The 22,246-nt window shown below is 46.6% G+C and overlaps 1 protein-coding gene across 6 annotated transcripts in view; it reads left to right on the forward strand.

The window, feature by feature from the left end:
- Window positions 1–22,246, forward strand: part of LOC146861665 (uncharacterized) — a 313,510-nt gene that overhangs the window by 34,394 nt on the left and 256,870 nt on the right. For all 6 annotated transcript variants that reach the window (XM_085646016.1, XM_085646017.1, XM_085646018.1 and 3 more), the window contains exon 2: window positions 7,562–7,682. In XM_085646016.1, coding sequence (XP_085502142.1) covers window positions 7,562–7,682 — 121 coding nt within the window. The remainder of the gene's footprint in view (window positions 1–7,561; window positions 7,683–22,246) is intronic.

Below are 22,246 nucleotides of genomic sequence, written 5' to 3' on the forward strand. Positions count from 1 at the left end.
GTCAAAGATCTACCGGATGACAGACAAGGTGAAGGCCAGTATTCACAGTGAAGTCACTAAGATGCTGGAGCTAGGAGTGATTGAACCTTCTAGCAGCCCCTGGTCCAGTCCGGTGGTATTAGTATCAAAAGCTGTACCACCGGGTGCCCAACCGGAACTGAGGTTCTGTGTGGACTACCGGGGACTGAATTCAGTAACCAAGACTGATGCTCATCCGATCCCGAGGGCGGATGAACTGATTGACCTGCTGGGAGCTGCCCAATATCTGAGTACCTTTGACCTTACTTCCGGGTACTGGCAGATCTCTCTGACTGATGGAGCTAAGGAAAGGTCAGCCTTCTCCACGCCCAAGGGCCACTACCAGTTCTGCGTGATGCCCTTTGGGCTCAAGAACGCACCTGCCACGTTTCAGCGTCTGGTGAACCAGATCCTCACTGGAATGGAGAGTTTCTCTGCTGCTTATCTGGACGACATTGCCGTCTTCAGTAACAGCTGGGAGGATCACTTGCGTCACCTGCAAGCTGTTCTCCAGGCCCTGAAGCAAGCTGGTTTAATGATTAAGGCCAGTAAATGCCAGATCGGGCAGGGGTCGGTAGTGTACCTTGGACACTTGGTGGGTAGGGGAGCGGTGCAACCCCTCCAGGCGAAAATCGAGGCCATCATGGCCTGGGAAACCCCCAAGACTCAGACTGAGGTCCGAGCTTTTCTGGGCCTCACCGGATATTACCGCCGCTTCGTGAAGGGGTATGGTACCATTGTGGCCCCCCTCACGGAGCTTACGTCCAAGAAGCAACCTCGACGGGTAGTCTGGACGGAGGCTTGTCAGCAGGCCTTTGTGAAACTGAAGCAAGCCATGTGCGAGGCCCCGGTCTTAAGGGCCCCAGACTTTTCCAAGGAGTTCATTGTCCAGACGGATGCATCGGAACATGGCATTGGGGCAGTGTTATCGCAACTCAATGAAGAGGGTCTGGATCAACCCGTGGTCTTCCTATCCCGGAGACTACTTCCCAGGGAACAGAAGTGGAGTGCAATAGAGCGTGAAGCCTTTGCAGTGGTATGGGCTCTGAAGAAGTTGCGGCCATACCTGTTTGGCTCGCACTTCCTAGTTCAGACCGACCACAGACCCCTTCGGTGGCTGATGCAGATGAAGGGGGAGAATCCCAAGTTGCTAAGGTGGTCTATCTCCCTACAGGGAATGGACTTTCAGGTGGAACATCGGCCTGGAGTGGACCACGCCAATGCAGACGGTCTCTCAAGGTATTTCCGCCTTAGTGATGAGAACTCCCAAGGGGTTGGGTAGCTCTCCCCACTTTCAGCTGGGGGGGACGCGTGTTAGACCTGTCAGCCCTTTGGGTGGTCCCTCCTCATCATTATTTATTTTGTCCCACTTTTGCCTCATCCCTGTTATAATTTTTCCTTTTTGGGAACCACCAGACTTTTTAGTGTTGATGCAGGGTCAGGGAGCCATTTTCCCTACCCCTGGAACTTCTGTCTGAGGGCCTGAGCCACAAAATGGGGGCCACCCATTTTCACCTGTGACATCACCAGAACCCACTGGAGGTTTCTAGAACCTTCTGTAACATTCCAGAACCCTGTGACAGTGGGAGGCAGTTTAGAATGTTGGGAGGCCATCTAAGAGTGGCAGTTGGCAACTGACTGGAGAAGAGAGAGGACAGATATAGAAGGAGGTCGGAGTAAGGCAGCAGGGGTGGAAACCAGTGCTTGGAGTGGGGTCCAGAAACCCACCCTTGATGCTAGTCCTTACTGACCAAGCCCAGCCTAAAGCCCTGTGTGGGACCAAGACCAGAAGAACCATCTTTAGGAACTGAACATTTGAAACAGGCCTTAAAGAGGAAGAACAGCAAGTTCCTGACCTGTTCAGTGGTGTCCTCCTAGAGTCCTGACGTCGAGAAGCCTGGAGACCTGGGGCCTGAGGTAGAGAAGCGGCGCTGACAGAAAGCAGACGTCGTACCCGGAGCCGCCAGAGGTCGAGTGAGGGCGCCGACGGAGGTCGTGGAGAGGCGCCGGAGGTCGAGTGGAGATTCACCCGAGGTCGAGGTGAGGGCGCCGACGGAGGTCGTGGAGAGGCGCCGGAGGTCGAGTGGAGATTCACCCGAGGTCGAGGTGAGGCGTCGACGGGGGAGTGAAGTCCGCCCACTGGAGTCGCCGTAACCTGAGGTGAAGCGCGCCGGAGGTCGGGAGTGGAGATCGCACTCCTAGACACCCGGAAGCGGGGAGACCGTGTCCCTGCGACGCCGGAAGGCGACATCGAGTCGAGACCGCCCAGCGACATCGAGTCGAGACCGTCCAGCGACATCGAGTCGAGACCGCCCAGCGACATCGAGTCGAGGCCGCCCAGCGACATCGATCCGGAGCCGCCTCACGGCATCGACACGTTGCCGAGCGGAGCCGATCATCGTGAAAAGGGCAGTAAGTGGTAGAGGGGGCGTCTGAGGCCCCGTGGAGCCCTAAAAGACCATTCTAGGGGCTAGAGGGGTGTTAGAACCAGCCTGGGAGTGCCAGGGGTGAACTAAGACTGGTGCAGTGACATCTGTGAGGGGCTGTGTAGTTTGGAGGGCCAGATCTTTAGGTTACCCTTGTTCTGCCTCAGCTTAGGCCCCAGCCTTGACCAATCTAGGTGGGACACCCCCATGCCACCCAAATGACCACAAGCTGTGTATGGGCAAAGTAAGACCAAGTTACCTCATGAAAGTGATCTGATCTGTAACTGTCATTGATTGCTTTTCCTTATTTATTGAGGGTGCTTTATTTATTGTCTTCCACTAATTTATTCTTGCACTGTATTTATTGTCTGACTGTATTTATTTGCCGTCTGTATTTATTGCACATCTATTTATTCTTTGCTTAACGAGGACCTGAACCTATTTATTGAAATTCCAAAGTAGCATTATTTATTTGACCTGCTCTTTTGTAGAAAAATCCTATTGTATTGTATTTGTTATGAAATCTGCAACTAAGAGAAAATAAGATAAAGACATATATATTTTCAACTTGTCTCCCATAATTTTTACGGTGTAGTGTCGTTTTTGGAACGGATGAACGCATGGTTATTGTGAGGGTGTGACGTACGCTTAACACGGTGCCTGACCCCCAACCGCTCGAGCCAAGCTACCACGGTGCTGGGAACCTGGTGACTGCTAACCCGGTTGCCCGGTTTCCAACAATAATCATATCTCTAATGTCTTGAATTCTATGGGGAGGAGAGAAGCCACTGAGAAATGATGTGTCCGATGCTGCCCCTGTGAATGGGAGGTGCTTCACAAGCGACTTGGGGAGATTGAATTAAAAGCCTATATCGAATAGTAGAGATGCTGGGGCGTTTAGTTGGTCTTATGCCTGTGGTGATACGCCTTCAGCAGGCAGTTGTTTAAGTATTTGAATATTGACATCCTCCAATCTGTACAGCTGTTCCTCAAGCATTGCCATCACCCTGATGAAGACCCTGGGTGCTGATGTCTGTCTGTATAGAAGTACCGTGAACTGGCAGTAGATGGGATCGTCCACAAATTGCAGGTAGCTCCTGTGATGTTGCAGGATAGGTACATGTAATTATGTGTCCTGCAAATCGAGACATACCATCCATTCTTTCAGTTCTAGCACCAAAAGAACCTGAGCTCAGGACAGCATATTAAATTCTGTTAAGGAAGGTATTCAATACCCTTAGATCCAGGGGTGGATGCAAACCAATGTCCTTCTTTGGGACATGGAAGTACTGGAATTAACATGCCTGCACAGTTTCTTGCTCTGGGATCAACTCCAGCACCCTGTTTTGGCAGCAGTTCTGCTACCTCCTACTGGAAAATGCACATGTATTCCGATTGGGAAAAGTGGACCTGGTGATTGGGGGAGTGAGGGGTTTCTGTTGAAACGGTACTGCCTAGCCTCTCTGCTCTTTTAAAGACCCTCTGCCGTAATGGCCTACCAGGCATGTTTATGGAACAAAACCCTTCCCTGGTCACATGTATTCCTTCAAGGGAAAACTCAAGCGGTCTTCCAGGTGGCGCGGGGCATGAGGTGGAGGAAGGCCTTCTGGGCCTCCCTGCTTATACCTTGCTATGGGCTCTGTACTGTTGAAGAAGCTGATTTGGCTGCTGGATGGGCTGGGAAAGGTGGCATGAATGTAACGTCAGTCCATTGCAATAGCTGGGAAACCTATGATACTGCCTTTTGAAATCTTGAGTCAGTAACACCATCCCGAAGTACAGAGCCTCAGCCATCTCTTGTTTGAATCTTTCTATGGCCATGTCTGCTTTGTCCCCAAAAAGTCAAGCTCCATCAAACAGCAAATGCATTGCCTGTTCGACCTCTGAAAATCGCTTTGAACTGAGCCGTGAGCTCCCCATTGGAACACCCCTTTGGCACTGACCCCTGAATGCATGGTGTTCAGGCCCGCACAAAGGGTCTGTTGTGCTGCATCCTGTTAATCGCCAAGAGGCATGTGGCATTCATGGACCTCTGGGCCAAACTCCCTGATAATGAAGAAAACTTTCTTGCCTTCGACTAGAGCTTTTTTTTACTTCTGCTCTGGGGATGTGGTGGGAAAACATTCAGGGTTTTGTTTTGGAACAAGATCATGTCCATATCACCACGCTCTCTGACGAAAGATGGCAGGATAGAACAAGCATTGGAAAAGCCAGTAGGCCATTGCAAAGCCCGAGCTATTGGCGTTGTCAATGTGAATGTCTTTTAGCCTTATTTAGTCCCCTATCTGATGTTACTGTGACAGTGTTAGTGTGTTAGTGTTAATGTTCGTATGACAGTGACCACGAGCAAAAAACAAAAGAAAACGGGAGTGCAAAGTGAGAAAAGAAGGTGCGGCAAAATAAAAGAACGTTAACTATAGAAAAGAAATCGGTCTAGGTTCTTGGGCAGGGCTAAACACAAGAATAGGCATGATGCATGCCATGGACAAATGGAGAGAAAAAATAGGAGAGCAACGATGGAGCCAGCAAATGGGAAGCCTGTGGCGGGCTGAAGCCCACAAAGTATATGCAACAGTTCTTGAAGAGGCAGCGCAAGCACTGTCTAGCCGCGACCTAGAAAAATGGTCCTCCCTCATTTTCTTCAAAACCTTTGAATAACATGAGGTACATATAGTTTCCTGTATTGTATGGTATTCTTGCTCTTGTTTACATCATGAAGTATGTGCAGCCCCTGCATTCTCACTTATCATATTTTTGTTTGCAAAGCAACCGTTCATAACCATGTTTCAAGTGACACAAGTCTTGGTAATGTCACAAAAAACATAAGTGCGTGTGTGGTCAGATGGCAAGTCACCTTAAGGGCACTGCGTGAACCAATGGGAAATGTGGAAATGTATGAAAAACTGGGAGTGTCACAACCGAAGAGGGTGTTATTTTTTCTGATAAAGTATGGGTAGGGACTAGGAAGTGACAAATGTCTATGTTCCCAGTCCCTCTAGGCGGACATTCACCTGTCCCTAGAGGCACCTAGCTTTATGTTCTCACTCTCCCAAGCTCAGTATTATGGTTTTGCGACTCCTATGAACTGACCAAACAAACCAGTTGCAGATCAAGTCTGTACTGGGTTACCTATTGACGGTTTCTACCTTATTTTCACAGGGTGAGCGCCTTGTACCCTGCCAAGAGGTTGAGCTCCACAGAAATATGCTATACTTGTTCCGGTGTTATTTTCAGACACTGGGACAAATTTTGCACATTTCTGTGATGGCAGGATAGACTGTGTCCACCCTGTGAAAAGAATAGGTAGACGCCATCTACCTGCGTGTACCCTCTACTTGTTTGTGCCCTGCCTTTAGGGCAACTCCTTTTCAAAAGTTTAGTAGATGGAGTCAAGAATGTGAAGAAGTCTGCCAGGTACAGTGACTACAGGCATTTAGTACCTGAACACAGGGCACAAGTCGAGGGTACACGCATGTAGACGGCATCAACCCTCACTTTTTTCATGGGGTGGGCGCCGTGTACCCTTCCAAGAGGTTGATCTCCACAGAAATATGCTAAACTTGTTCCGGTGTTATTTTCAGACACTGGGACACATTCAGCAGCGCCTGCACGTCGTTTGCTTCCGATCCAAACAGTAACGTGCAGGCAGGGAGGGGGCACATCTGATCCCAGTGGGCCCTCAACAGAGGTCGAAGTTTAGGGGCAATCAGGCCTCCTTTTGCTGGAGTATACTGGCTGGGAGCTATCCGAAGCCTCACTCCTAAATGGAGTGGAGGGGAGGGGGGGGGGGGGGGGGGGAAGGCACGCAGCTTATCACTTGGCAGGTACTTAAAGAAGGCATGCTTTTGACTTTGTGTAGCCCCTTCATATAAAAGATATACATGCAATGTAGGAATGTTGGTCTGTCTCAGTATTTAAACAAATAATTTAAATGCCACTATTGTGTTTTATTTATTTTATATTGCTATACGGTACTTATCCCAGTGCAGGGTGCCAAAGCGCTTTACATCAAACATACACAATATACATTGACAGAACATCGCATGTGTGTAAATCATTGTGTAGGATATGCACATAAGAGAGTTCGGGTTACAAGGTGTAGGAGACACATGCTCACTGTGTAATATTAGAAGGATTACAGTTCATGAACTGGAAGTAGCAAAATGATCTGTGTTAAAGCAGTATCCCTCTTAACCATCTATATAAAATAATAATATATCATCTGCATGTTACATATTGTGCTTTGCAGGAGACCTAGTAGCCCTCTCTGCTACTTTGATTCAAAACTGTGACTAGACAAAACACTGGTCTCTCCAGCAAATACATTAAACTCCGGTCTTAACTTACTAGTATTATTATTATTCCCTAAGATTTAGTTGGCACGCAAAGATCTCTGTAGCAGGTTCCTTAATGCCATAAGATATTTTAACCCCTTCCATGCTCATGACGGAACGATTCCGTCATGAGCATCGGTTGAGCTGTGCTCATGACGGAACCGTTCCGTCATGGTCCCGCCCGCGCTCGAACCCTTCAGCACCGCGGGGGAATCCGCGCAGCGCTGAAGGGGTTAAAATGCAGACTTTGCAACCAATTAAGCAGAACAGATTTACTCCTTGTAAATTTTTTTGTGGCAGGGTTTTAAAAAGTGAATGTATAAGTTGATGCCCAGATTTTCTGTTGGGGTTGCAACACTTTTTGGGCACAACTCCGACGCAAAATCTAATTTGTTAAATATTGTAATGTGCTCAGATGTACTCTGACCTAAACATTTGTGTGAGGTCTTTTAAGATCTGATGTCACTTCTTGTGATGTCACATCCTGTGAGGTCATCGGTTGTGACTCCACTTCCTGTGATGCCACATGTATTGTCATACGCCTTGATACACACTGTGATGTAATGCACCATGTCACTTGCATACTGCCTAACTTGGTTAGTCCCCCCCCCCCCTCCCCCTTCTGTTTTTAAGATTTGCGTCTTGCCTGAACACAGATGATATCGGACTAAATGAGCAGAATTTCTGTAACTGTAGGCATGTTGTAGAAATATACTCGGATTCACTTGTAAATGTTATATACAATTAGATTATTTTCTTTGCACAATGTTCTTGTCCTTTCAGGTTGCATTCTGTGATGTTGCTGCTTATTTCTCACAAGAGGAGTGGAAGCTATTGCATGAATGGCAGAAGGTGCTTTATCGAAACGTGATGAAAGAAATTCACCAAGCTTTGATCTCACTAGGTAAGTTTGTTCTATCTATATTTAGTCATTTTCCACTCTGCGTAGTTCTTGATTCCTATATTTTTAAAATCTTTTGTTTCTGACACTTCTGAAAGAATCGTAAGGTATAATAAAAAGGAGAGACACTTCAATTAATCAAAAGCATCACAGTCAATGTAAATGAGTATATGTTTGCTTCAACTCGAGGCTACTGTTATATATTTCAAGAATAACAAAACATTTCACAGGTGTTTACTTTTTCGACACAAAGCTGTATCTCTCCTCCTGTCCTTGCAATTTATAAATAATGGTTTCAGTCAAGGAATGCTTTGCCTGTATAAGCGCATCAACAAAAATGAATTAGACAAAGCTGTCAAAGTAAGTTTATCGAAACTGTTAAACACAGAGTCCCGTTGTTTGTTTTTTTTATCTAAGTGAAGGCTTCCACTGTCCAGATTTCTACCCTGAATGAACTGCAGTCTGTACTCATTCAGATGAATAAGGTGTTCATTTTAATTTCATCATCCATTGTTTAAGCCTCTGGAAAAATGGTGGACCATCAGTTATCCGTTCCACTCATTGATCTTTTTCGTCAGTCCTACTTCAGTCCAAAGCTTTCTTAAGTTGAAGAGTGCTTGAGCCCATTACCATATGCAGATATCCGGAAAGGATGCTTGTGGCAATCTGAATGCACCATATGCTTCGAAATCAGGGCAGCAATTCACTACCTGAATTCTGGAGAACACACTCAACTGGTGCACAGTTTAGCAGCAAACTTGTACATGAAGTGAAACCCTAAAGTAGCTGATGTATGCAATACTTCATTCACAGTCTTCTGGGTAAAAAGTTCCTAATGAAGACGACCAGTAGACATAATATTAGGCAGTTACAAAAATAAATGTAAAAAAACTTTTCTCCATCTTAGTTCAATTTCCAACTTACTATACGCTCCTCCAAATTTATGCTTCAAATGTTGTAGCAGGAATAACTTGTGTTGTATGTGTGTGACTGAAACTATAAGACTCCCGAACTTTATTCTGAGCCGGATCGAAGAGAGGATTAATGTTCCTTAAGTCATTGTTTTTTTTTTTTAATTGCCCTATCATTATAGCCTTTACCTAAATAATTATGCACATTTCATTTCTAGTTCTAATACTGTCGAAAAACACTATAGAGATAGATGTAATGTTTGAATTAAGCACCAATTATTTGATTTTTTTTTTGTGCAGTATTATATAACCATTCTTCCAGGATTCATTTTTACTTAAAGTGGTTGGCAAGAACTGAAGACTACGGGATCTTATAGAAAGGATTACAATGATGGCAACAAACATGGGATAAGTATTTTGCACGAACTAAAACAAGAAAATCAGATTTCGCACATACTAATTCATTTGCCACATCATGTATATATGCTAAGCAAACCTCAAGGGAGAGCAGGTTGCTCCCTTGTTGAAACAGTTACTTAGGTTTCTTGGCATTTTAATTATTCTGCAGAATTCAAAGTCAGCACGTCCTGACGGCTACTAACCTCCAGTGGAAAGTTGCATTCATAGCGAAATATCATGATGTTCAGGAGAGTACTTCAGTGATAATGGAACTGTATTAATTGTTTAAATGAAAGGAGATTGCTACATTTAAAATTGTAAAATATTTCATGCTGAAACAAGGATTGGAAACCAAATTAAAAATTCAAAGGCGTCACCTAACACAATGCTTTGGGGCTTACTGAAGGCCCACACCTATGATAAGTGCTGTGCTACTTTATCCAAGTGCTACCACACTTTGTTGAAGTGCAATACAGCATTAGGACCATCACACATCTGTTAACGTCTTCATTAACTGAAAGCTGATCTGCCTCTGCCATGGAGTGTAGTGTAGAGGTGTAGCATACTGTCAGGGGTCAGCACTGTTTAAACTGTGTAACCAGAGAAAAAAATATTGAAGTTCAATCTCCCAAACGTTAGGTCAATGAGGCGATTGCACCAAAGTAGTTAATTAGGCTCCTAGGTTGTCATTAATAAGAAGTCAGCACTTTCTTCCCTTTCTGCAGCATTGTTGGGTGTGCGACTTTCATCAGGCCAAGGTGGACCACTATGATGTAAAAGCTACAGTCCTTATGCAGTCATTGCCACAACATACCAGTTTGGGTATTTGATCTGGTTCAGTTACTTGTGTTGTAAAAAAACATTCACATTGTAACTGGATACATTGGCATCTGTGTTGCAATAAAAAAATTAATATCAAGCTATTCCAGTGCATACTTTATTGTGTGCTTATGTCTCCTGGTAACTTAAACCACCACAGAAAGTCTCCACATGTGTATCGGCACTGCAAATGAATTAATTCGTCTTATGTCATGATTACAATTTTCATGTTGGGAAATGCTTGCGAGAGGAAATTTTGGTTAATGCCAAAAAAGGAGTCTGTCAGACACTCTAGTTTATCTCAGCATGGATTATCAAATTTAGGAGCACATAAACAAAAAAAATGTAGAGCACCGAATTTCGATTTTTGCAGCATTTTGGAGGGACTTTATTTTACTAACAGTCCGTTTCAGCCTTTAAACAATGAAATCTGTTCTGTCAGAGTATTGCAACTTCGCATAGGCATGTTTAAAGTAATAGAGTGTGATTTTGTGTTGCACATCAATTTTGGGAGAACATTGTAAAGTGGAGATCAAGCCAAGCACAACAGTACATTGCCCCTGCACCCCACCTCAACCCCACATACACACATCCTGCCGGGGAGAAAGTAGATGGCTGATAGGAGTATGCTCGCCCACCAGGAAGTGGTCGGCAACTGAGTCGGATTTCTGCCATGGATGTAGCACTTTTGAAAATTGTCTACAGTTGTTCATAAAGGCAAAGAGAGAGAATTGGGTGGAAAAAAGCTGCTCGCCTGCCCACATATATTAATTGGTGATGAAAAATGCATATTCCGTGCTGTTACTCAGGAAATAATGTTTATTTCAAATGAAAAAACATTGTATTCTGTGACTAGTTTGTGAACATTGTGGGCCTGAATTACAAAGGTATTTCCGATCAGAAACATACGTTTACAGCCAAAATATCTCCATTTACTCCGGCCAGATATCTACAAAAGGGTTACTGGCAGGTGTAACATTGCGGGCATAGCTTTCATTTGCTGATTTTGCTGATTGCAAAATCTTGGAGGCTCTTTACTGTGTTTAAAACTTGTCTCAGGAACAAAAATAGGTTATTGTAAAGTTTGGAATTTAAAACCAGATTAAAATTGCTAAATGCATTAAAAGCAATAGTTCTTCACTCTGTATCTGGGACATCTCCATAACCACTCTTTGGTGAGCTGGTAGAATGTTGACTTCTAACTAAAAGTCTGTAGAGAGCGCCGTAATCACAAGGACTTTTCCAGTGTGTGAGATTTAAAGTTTACTTACACGTGATGACATCACCTCACTAGATATGCCTCCTGGGACTTCTGGTTGTCCTTAGTTAGTGTGTGTATTCCAAGAGTGCCATAGTTCTGCCTTTTTGTATGTGTAACCTGCTTGCAAAAATAACAATATCATGGGGGCATTGACTTCTACAAGTCACACATACAAACAGCATTTGGCCTGCTCACCAAACAGTGGCTATGAAGAAGAAATCCTTCCCATTGCCCATTAATATGCATTTTACTCCTTCCCACCTTGGAAAGAGATTTACACCTGCCCTTGACAGCAAGAAGTAAACCTCTGACATGTACATGAGTAAATCTCTGACCTTTGCAAGGTGGAAAGTTGTCAGAAAATAATGTGAATTCTGATAAATGAAAGTTTGATGGGTATTTACACTTAAAGAGGGATTTGTGCCCTATAAGGCCTACTTCCCTTTACTTTTGCCCTGTTCCAGCTTTACTCTGAGATAATGGACATATTCAAAAACTAGAGTCTGTAAACACTCTGGTCTACCAAGTGTTCAGCGTAATTGGTGTGGATGTGAAACATCTCCTTGAGAGTAGGCTAGACAACACTTTTTGTGACTTTGGCACTGCAACATATTTCATGGTAGAATGCTTGCCACTTGGTAAGCAAAGAAATGCTGAGGAGCAAATTTTATTTTACAATGCATGAGAAATGACAATGATGCATAAAAAATTCCCTTTACCGACGATGGCATTTGAAGTCAATGAAGCTTCATTGTGGTACTCGTCCCAAGTTCTAGATCCTTTTCGTAAAGTGGAATTTTCTCTGGACTTTAAAAAGTACTGCTTCATTTTTGACCGCTTCAATAATTCTGAGGGCACATGCGCCCAGTTCAACGCATATGTCGCAGAACCCGTCCCAGAGAATCGCAATCTTCAGGTGCACCAGTATTGGCATGGAAAGCTATGTCAGTTGCCAGAGTTAGCAAATTGTGTACTGGCTGTTATGGCGTTGCCCATCTCAAGTGCCAATGTTGAGTGGGCCATTTCACAGATAATAGTTTAGATGAGAGGGAAAGAGCAAACCGTATGACGAAAGACTCACTGAAGAAGTATTGTATGGTGTACTACAATACGTTTGATTTGTCAAAATGTATTTGGACTTCATATGCACTGTACTTACACTGTCGTCATACCATGCACTATTGATGCAGGAAGCAAGCAATGATAAAAGCAAAACTTTCTATAAAAACTAGAAAAACACTGATTCTGTTTTTTTTAATGGTGCGAAAATGTGTAACCACTGATAAGCACAGTTTTTTTTAAAGTATTGAAATCACTGAAAAAACCCCGGCAGAATTTACCAAAAATAGAAACTGAAAACAGGAAAGCGTAATAATAACTGAAAGTTATTAGCATTTTATTTTTTCTTATGCAGGCACGGCACCTTTGCCAGGCGGGGCAGGGCTGCTCTGCTGATAGAGCAGGGTGGGGTAGGGGGGTTTGCACTCCCTAAAGTGCCCATGAATATTTGGTCGGCCACACATTAATTCGCTCCTAGCATGTTCTCCACCCAGGCTGCAATACAGCTTGGGTGGAGAACATGCCCAGACTCCCTATCCCTGTGGTTTAGCGCTCAGATAAATTGCAGTGTTGTGTTTGGCTCAGGGGAACTTCAGCTTGGGTGCTTCCAGTGCCTTGTTCCAGCCAGCAGAGAAGAGACGCGGCAAGGGAGGATGCCGCGAGGAGGTAAGTTTAATTTAATTTTTCGTTTTCTTAATTTACATCTTGTTCCTGCCTCACTGAGTCCCTCTGCTTGGGCTGCTGTCAGCTGAGGGACAGCCACCCAGGAAAATAATTCTTCCGCCCTGTGTTGCTCCCTGAGGTTGAGGCAGTATATACCCTGTTGAGATGATTATGCAAGAGCTGGGTAATAGCTGTTTGACCCATAACCAGTGCCCCATTGGGTCTCCGGTAGGTAAGAATTGTTGCTGGGGGATGTTCTCTTGTTAGTGGCCAAGTCAACATTTGTCCTGACTTATCACCATCTCTAGGGAGACCTTGCCTGTAGTCCTTTTGGACATGGCAATCCAGCCTGTCCCAGACATTTGCCACAGCCCTATAGGCTTCTGTCAGTGATATGTCTTCCTGCCCCTGCATCTGACTCTTCAGTTCTGCCAGCTGTTCTCGTTGCCTCCCAACTCCCATTCTAACTTTCTCCTAATACCATACATCTTACCAATGCTTGCCCCTCAATGACCACTTTTAATGCCTCCCATTCCGCGACTCGTGAAGCTGCAGATGTTCAGTTCGTGTTAAAGAAACCCTGGAGTGTGTCCTGCATATCAGTAGCATATTCCAGGTCCCCTAGGGCCTCGAGCCTGAACCTCCACAGGGGGATAATAGGTCAGTGATTTTTAACCCCACAGTCCAGAATCAGACAGCCATGATCCGAAAGGAATCGTACTTGATAGCACGCTTTCACAATATCGAGGACCCGGTCATTAGCGAGGAGAAAGTAGTCAAATCTACAATGTGTACCATGTGTGGGAGAGTAATACGAGTATTCCTGTGCCACAGGGTGGAGCTCCCGCCACATATACTCTAACTGAATCCAAGCCATACCCAGCCATAACCCTGTCGTATTGCAAGGCTTTATGCTCAGTTTGGGCGGTTGTCTATCCAGTTATGTTAGGTACGTTTTTTGGTAAAGGATACAAAACCTCAGGAGCGAAGAAGATTCTCACCACTCTCCCCAGAGCTAGCCCCGTCTCGACTAAATTCAAGAACCGAGCGCTAGCCCCAAGGGGAGGGAGGAGACAAGGAAGGACCACCAGGCGTCAAGGTTGAAAGGCAGAAGTCTCAACTCCCAGGGATGGGTAGGGGGCGATCAGGAAAGGTATGATGTCTAGGGAAAGAGAAAAGAAAACAATCTGTAAGTGGAATACTAAGGCCAGGATATCTATCCCCGCACCCACCTGTTTACACTAAGTCCTATCGTAACTACCTCCCCTCCACCCTAGGTTGTGTGCTCCCTCAGACTCACCATGATGCTTTACGCAGAGACTCCACGCTGAACACAGCAGGTGCCAGGTAACAGGCCGTAAAAGGAAGGTCTATCCACAGGGGCGGAAGCCACAATGTAATGAGGTAATTCCTTTGCTGGTGCGATCTAATAGGAAGTCGTAGTCCCGCAATCCGGGGGGAAATTGGCGCACCACACTACGTCCTGCCAACGAGCGTTATATGAGTCCTAGCACAGAATATCACAAGGAGAAAGTAGGGGTGTCTGCCATAGGCGTGGGAAGAGGGTAGAAAAAGAGCGGAGAGTCCCACGACGTGAACTGCAGCAGGGGGATTTAAATTCCAGTCTGTATTGAGACGCCCGCCTGATGCGTGAGGAATGTTACCGATGCACCAACGGGGGAGGCGGAAATGAATCCGTGCAATGGTTCCCTCGGAAAAGTTCGAAATGCCTCCAGACAAGCAAGGGATCTGAAGAAGGGGTAAGGAATGGAGCGAGACTGCAGAGAAACAGAACCCAGGAAAGGGAATACCAACGCGGGAACACCAACGGGTTCAAACAAGGAGATCCGCAGCAAACGTACAGCACGAAGCGTAACAGCCACTAACTATACACGGAACAGCTGCGGGAGGCGTGGTCCAACACAAGGAAGGATTGTCAAGCACCGCCGTAACGTCTCGCGACGGGATTTAACCGCCTTGACCATCAGGTGATCCGCTGCGAGTGCACACAACCCCGCCCTGCCCCACTACCTTCTGGGACCTGTAGTGTACTACTGAAAACTAGTTTACGTAGTGGGTCGCGACACTGCTCGTCATACTAGCAAATAGCCCCAAAGAATTCTGGATAATGTAGTGGCAGCGGTGAGTACGCCTATGCCACGAGTATGTGAAATAATGCCATCCCTGGACACGTGTTTCGAGGTAATTGCCTCTCGTCAGCAGGGAGCAGGTAGGTATGCGGGGTGCCAAGTAGACTGCCAAAATATATAGGTAAAGTACCTTTCAAGGCGCGCAGGTGCAGACACCAGGCTCGTCAGCCCAAAGTCGCTCGAAAGAGCTTTAAATAGTTTACGTAGTGGGTCGCGACACTGCTCGTCATACTAGCAAATAGCCCCAAAGAATTCTGGATAATGTAGTGGCAGCGGTGAGTACGCCTATGCCACGAGTATGTGAAATAATGCCATCCCTGGACACGTGTTTCGAGGTAATTGCCTCTCGTCAGCAGGGAGCAGGTAGGTATGCGGGGTGCCAAGTAGACTGCCAAAATATATAGGTAAAGTACCTTTCAAGGCGCGCAGGTGCAGACACCAGGCTCGTCAGCCCAAAGTCGCTCGAAAGAGCTTTAAATAGTTTACGTAGTGGGTCGCGACACTGCTCGTCATACTAGCAAATAGCCCCAAAGAATTCTGGATAATGTAGTGGCAGCGGTGAGTACGCCTATGCCACGAGTATGTGAAATAATGCCATCCCTGGACACGTGTTTCGAGGTAATTGCCTCTCGTCAGCAGGGAGCAGGTAGGTATGCGGGGTGCCAAGTAGACTGCCAAAATATATAGGTAAAGTACCTTTCAAGGCGCGCAGGTGCAGACACCAGGCTCGTCAGCCCAAAGTCGCTCGAAAGAGCTTTAAATAGTTTACGTAGTGGGTCGCGACACTGCTCGTCATACTAGCAAATAGCCCCAAAGAATTCTGGATAATGTAGTGGCAGCGGTGAGTACGCCTATGCCACGAGTATGTGAAATAATGCCATCCCTGGACACGTGTTTCGAGGTAATTGCCTCTCGTCAGCAGGGAGCAGGTAGGTATGCGGGGTGCCAAGTAGACTGCCAAAATATATAGGTAAAGTACCTTTCAAGGCGCGCAGGTGCAGACACCAGGCTCGTCAGCCCAAAGTCGCTCGAAAGAGCTTTAAATAGTTTACGTAGTGGGTCGCGACACTGCTCGTCATACTAGCAAATAGCCCCAAAGAATTCTGGATAATGTAGTGGCAGCGGTGAGTACGCCTATGCCACGAGTATGTGAAATAATGCCATCCCTGGACACGTGTTTCGAGGTAATTGCCTCTCGTCAGCAGGGAGCAGGTAGGTATGCGGGGTGCCAAGTAGACTGCCAAAATATATAGGTAAAGTACCTTTCAAGGCGCGCAGGTGCAGACACCAGGCTCGTCAGCCCAAAGTCGCTCGAAAGAGCTTTAAATAGTTTACGTAGTGGGTCGCGACACTGCTCGTCATACTAGCAAATAGCCCCAAAGAATTCTGGATAATGTAGTGGCAGCGGTGAGTACGCCTATGCCACGAGTATGTGAAATAATGCCATCCCTGGACACGTGTTTCGAGGTAATTGCCTCTCGTCAGCAGGGAGCAGGTAGGTATGCGGGGTGCCAAGTAGACTGCCAAAATATATAGGTAAAGTACCTTTCAAGGCGCGCAGGTGCAGACACCAGGCTCGTCAGCCCAAAGTCGCTCGAAAGAGCTTTAAATAGTTTACGTAGTGGGTCGCGACACTGCTCGTCATACTAGCAAATAGCCCCAAAGAATTCTGGATAATGTAGTGGCAGCGGTGAGTACGCCTATGCCACGAGTATGTGAAATAATGCCATCCCTGGACACGTGTTTCGAGGTAATTGCCTCTCGTCAGCAGGGAGCAGGTAGGTATGCGGGGTGCCAAGTAGACTGCCAAAATATATAGGTAAAGTACCTTTCAAGGCGCGCAGGTGCAGACACCAGGCTCGTCAGCCCAAAGTCGCTCGAAAGAGCTTTAAATAGTTTACGTAGTGGGTCGCGACACTGCTCGTCATACTAGCAAATAGCCCCAAAGAATTCTGGATAATGTAGTGGCAGCGGTGAGTACGCCTATGCCACGAGTATGTGAAATAATGCCATCCCTGGACACGTGTTTCGAGGTAATTGCCTCTCGTCAGCAGGGAGCAGGTAGGTATGCGGGGTGCCAAGTAGACTGCCAAAATATATAGGTAAAGTACCTTTCAAGGCGCGCAGGTGCAGACACCAGGCTCGTCAGCCCAAAGTCGCTCGAAAGAGCTTTAAATAGTTTACGTAGTGGGTCGCGACACTGCTCGTCATACTAGCAAATAGCCCCAAAGAATTCTGGATAATGTAGTGGCAGCGGTGAGTACGCCTATGCCACGAGTATGTGAAATAATGCCATCCCTGGACACGTGTTTCGAGGTAATTGCCTCTCGTCAGCAGGGAGCAGGTAGGTATGCGGGGTGCCAAGTAGACTGCCAAAATATATAGGTAAAGTACCTTTCAAGGCGCGCAGGTGCAGACACCAGGCTCGTCAGCCCAAAGTCGCTCGAAAGAGCTTTAAATAGTTTACGTAGTGGGTCGCGACACTGCTCGTCATACTAGCAAATAGCCCCAAAGAATTCTGGATAATGTAGTGGCAGCGGTGAGTACGCCTATGCCACGAGTATGTGAAATAATGCCATCCCTGGACACGTGTTTCGAGGTAATTGCCTCTCGTCAGCAGGGAGCAGGTAGGTATGCGGGGTGCCAAGTAGACTGCCAAAATATATAGGTAAAGTACCTTTCAAGGCGCGCAGGTGCAGACACCAGGCTCGTCAGCCCAAAGTCGCTCGAAAGAGCTTTAAATAGTTTACGTAGTGGGTCGCGACACTGCTCGTCATACTAGCAAATAGCCCCAAAGAATTCTGGATAATGTAGTGGCAGCGGTGAGTACGCCTATGCCACGAGTATGTGAAATAATGCCATCCCTGGACACGTGTTTCGAGGTAATTGCCTCTCGTCAGCAGGGAGCAGGTAGGTATGCGGGGTGCCAAGTAGACTGCCAAAATATATAGGTAAAGTACCTTTCAAGGCGCGCAGGTGCAGACACCAGGCTCGTCAGCCCAAAGTCGCTCGAAAGAGCTTTAAATAGTTTACGTAGTGGGTCGCGACACTGCTCGTCATACTAGCAAATAGCCCCAAAGAATTCTGGATAATGTAGTGGCAGCGGTGAGTACGCCTATGCCACGAGTATGTGAAATAATGCCATCCCTGGACACGTGTTTCGAGGTAATTGCCTCTCGTCAGCAGGGAGCAGGTAGGTATGCGGGGTGCCAAGTAGACTGCCAAAATATATAGGTAAAGTACCTTTCAAGGCGCGCAGGTGCAGACACCAGGCTCGTCAGCCCAAAGTCGCTCGAAAGAGCTTTAAATAGTTTACGTAGTGGGTCGCGACACTGCTCGTCATACTAGCAAATAGCCCCAAAGAATTCTGGATAATGTAGTGGCAGCGGTGAGTACGCCTATGCCACGAGTATGTGAAATAATGCCATCCCTGGACACGTGTTTCGAGGTAATTGCCTCTCGTCAGCAGGGAGCAGGTAGGTATGCGGGGTGCCAAGTAGACTGCCAAAATATATAGGTAAAGTACCTTTCAAGGCGCGCAGGTGCAGACACCAGGCTCGTCAGCCCAAAGTCGCTCGAAAGAGCTTTAAATAGTTTACGTAGTGGGTCGCGACACTGCTCGTCATACTAGCAAATAGCCCCAAAGAATTCTGGATAATGTAGTGGCAGCGGTGAGTACGCCTATGCCACGAGTATGTGAAATAATGCCATCCCTGGACACGTGTTTCGAGGTAATTGCCTCTCGTCAGCAGGGAGCAGGTAGGTATGCGGGGTGCCAAGTAGACTGCCAAAATATATAGGTAAAGTACCTTTCAAGGCGCGCAGGTGCAGACACCAGGCTCGTCAGCCCAAAGTCGCTCGAAAGAGCTTTAAATAGTTTACGTAGTGGGTCGCGACACTGCTCGTCATACTAGCAAATAGCCCCAAAGAATTCTGGATAATGTAGTGGCAGCGGTGAGTACGCCTATGCCACGAGTATGTGAAATAATGCCATCCCTGGACACGTGTTTCGAGGTAATTGCCTCTCGTCAGCAGGGAGCAGGTAGGTATGCGGGGTGCCAAGTAGACTGCCAAAATATATAGGTAAAGTACCTTTCAAGGCGCGCAGGTGCAGACACCAGGCTCGTCAGCCCAAAGTCGCTCGAAAGAGCTTTAAATAGTTTACGTAGTGGGTCGCGACACTGCTCGTCATACTAGCAAATAGCCCCAAAGAATTCTGGATAATGTAGTGGCAGCGGTGAGTACGCCTATGCCACGAGTATGTGAAATAATGCCATCCCTGGACACGTGTTTCGAGGTAATTGCCTCTCGTCAGCAGGGAGCAGGTAGGTATGCGGGGTGCCAAGTAGACTGCCAAAATATATAGGTAAAGTACCTTTCAAGGCGCGCAGGTGCAGACACCAGGCTCGTCAGCCCAAAGTCGCTCGAAAGAGCTTTAAATAGTTTACGTAGTGGGTCGCGACACTGCTCGTCATACTAGCAAATAGCCCCAAAGAATTCTGGATAATGTAGTGGCAGCGGTGAGTACGCCTATGCCACGAGTATGTGAAATAATGCCATCCCTGGACACGTGTTTCGAGGTAATTGCCTCTCGTCAGCAGGGAGCAGGTAGGTATGCGGGGTGCCAAGTAGACTGCCAAAATATATAGGTAAAGTACCTTTCAAGGCGCGCAGGTGCAGACACCAGGCTCGTCAGCCCAAAGTCGCTCGAAAGAGCTTTAAATAGTTTACGTAGTGGGTCGCGACACTGCTCGTCATACTAGCAAATAGCCCCAAAGAATTCTGGATAATGTAGTGGCAGCGGTGAGTACGCCTATGCCACGAGTATGTGAAATAATGCCATCCCTGGACACGTGTTTCGAGGTAATTGCCTCTCGTCAGCAGGGAGCAGGTAGGTATGCGGGGTGCCAAGTAGACTGCCAAAATATATAGGTAAAGTACCTTTCAAGGCGCGCAGGTGCAGACACCAGGCTCGTCAGCCCAAAGTCGCTCGAAAGAGCTTTAAATAGTTTACGTAGTGGGTCGCGACACTGCTCGTCATACTAGCAAATAGCCCCAAAGAATTCTGGATAATGTAGTGGCAGCGGTGAGTACGCCTATGCCACGAGTATGTGAAATAATGCCATCCCTGGACACGTGTTTCGAGGTAATTGCCTCTCGTCAGCAGGGAGCAGGTAGGTATGCGGGGTGCCAAGTAGACTGCCAAAATATATAGGTAAAGTACCTTTCAAGGCGCGCAGGTGCAGACACCAGGCTCGTCAGCCCAAAGTCGCTCGAAAGAGCTTTAAATAGTTTACGTAGTGGGTCGCGACACTGCTCGTCATACTAGCAAATAGCCCCAAAGAATTCTGGATAATGTAGTGGCAGCGACTTTGGGCTGACGAGCCTGGTGTCTGCACCTGCGCGCCTTGAAAGGTACTTTACCTATTATTTTGGCAGTCATCGGCACCCCGCATACCTACCTGCTCCCTGCTGACGAGAGGCAATTACCTCGAAACACGTGTCCAGGGATGGCATTACTTTTGTATACTCGTGGCGTAGGCGTACTCACCGTAGCCACTACACTGTCCAGAATCCTTTGGGGTTATTTGCAGTATGACGAGCAGTGTCGCGACCCACTACGTAAACTACTACTGAAAACTAGATCGGAAACGTGATCGGGAACGGGTTTTAAAAGGAAGGTTAATGGGGTAAGGGCAATAAAGGAGTTTAATGTGTAACAGTTCCCCTCCGTAAAGACCTCCTCACCGGTCTGGGTTTGTCAGGGTTTTGGAGGTGAAATCGCCGAATCAGAGTAGGTGCATGTACATGTGCCGCAGGTTCCCATGTTCGGTCCTCGGGGCTATAGCCTACCCAGTCGACTAAGTATTGTAGCTTACCCTGTACTCTTCTAGAGTCTACAATACGTCTGACTTCAAACTCTTCTTCCCCATTAATGATAAGTGGTGGAGGAGGTGGTTCTGTACAGGAAGGCACTAAATAAGGTTTAAGCAAGGAAGTGTGGAAAACAGGATGAATCTTCATGTCCTCAGGGAGGTCTAACTTGATGGCTACAGGATTGATGATCTGTTTCACCTTAAAAGGGCCAGTATATCGAGGTTGCAACTTACGGGGGCCAGACATTCTCAGATTTTTTGTGGTTAACCAAACCTGATCCCCTTCTTGGTACTCAGGAGCCGGTTTTCTGTGTATATCAGCCTGTCTCTTCATTCTGTCTTTAGCTACCTCGAGCTCATGTATTGCTTGCTCCCATATCTGAGTCAGTAACTCATGATGTTCTGTTACTGCCGGGAATTTAGCCACACTGGGGGGAAGAGACAGAGGCAGGAACCTGGGATGATAACCGTAGGCAAAAAAAAAAGGTGAGATCTTAGAGGCAGAGTGGTTTGCATTGTTGTAGGCAAATTCAGCCAATGGAAGTGCTTGTACCCAATTCTCTGTGACCGTACTCAACAGACACCGTAGATACTGTTCCAATGTCTGATTAGTACGTTCCGTTTGCCCGTCAGTTTGTGGGTGGTAAGCTGAAGACAGGCGATGATCTATCTGGAGGGCTGTACATACTCCCTGCCAGAATTTGGAAACAAACTGGGGACCTCTATCGGACACAATAACTGAAGGCAACCCATGCAACCTTATTACATGCATGATAAATGCCTCTATTAATTCCTTGGATGAAGGGAGTTTCTTAAGTGGTATAAAATGCGCCATCTTTGTTAGCATATCCACGACTACTAGTATTGTGGTACAACCCTGACAGTGCGGTAAGTCAGTGATGAAATCCATACTGATGGCTGACCATGGGCGTGAGGGTATAGGTAAGGGACAAAGCAACCCTGAGGGAACAGTGTGAAGAGATTTCTGTCGTGCACAAACAGGACAGGCTTTCACAAAGTTCTGAATACTCTGAGACATGTTAGGCCACCAAAACCATCTTTTACACAATAAGAGAGTCTTCTCACCCCCTGGATGTCCTGCAAGGGGAAGAGCATGGCACCACTGGGTTATTTCCTGTTGCAACTGTGTAGAAGGAATATACAGTACTCCATCATGAAAGTATAGGGAATCCTGGATCTTATTTAAAGGGTCTAGTAACCATTCCTCTTCTTTCAGGCCTTGATATGCCAGAATCAATCTCTCCAAAAAAGGAGATTCTGCTTCTTCTGATTTGACACCTACTGCTAGAATCTTGGAGGGGGGTATCAATGGTATAGGTTCTTCAGGAGTTTGTGTGGTGTCTTTACCTAACCTAGACAAGGCGTCAGCTCTGCCATGTCTTGCCCCAGGTTGGAAATTTATGACAAA

The sequence above is a fragment of the Triturus cristatus genome, chromosome 3_1 (assembly GCF_964204655.1).
Source record: "Triturus cristatus chromosome 3_1, aTriCri1.1, whole genome shotgun sequence".
In the NCBI taxonomy this organism is placed as follows: Eukaryota; Metazoa; Chordata; class Amphibia; order Caudata; family Salamandridae; genus Triturus; species Triturus cristatus.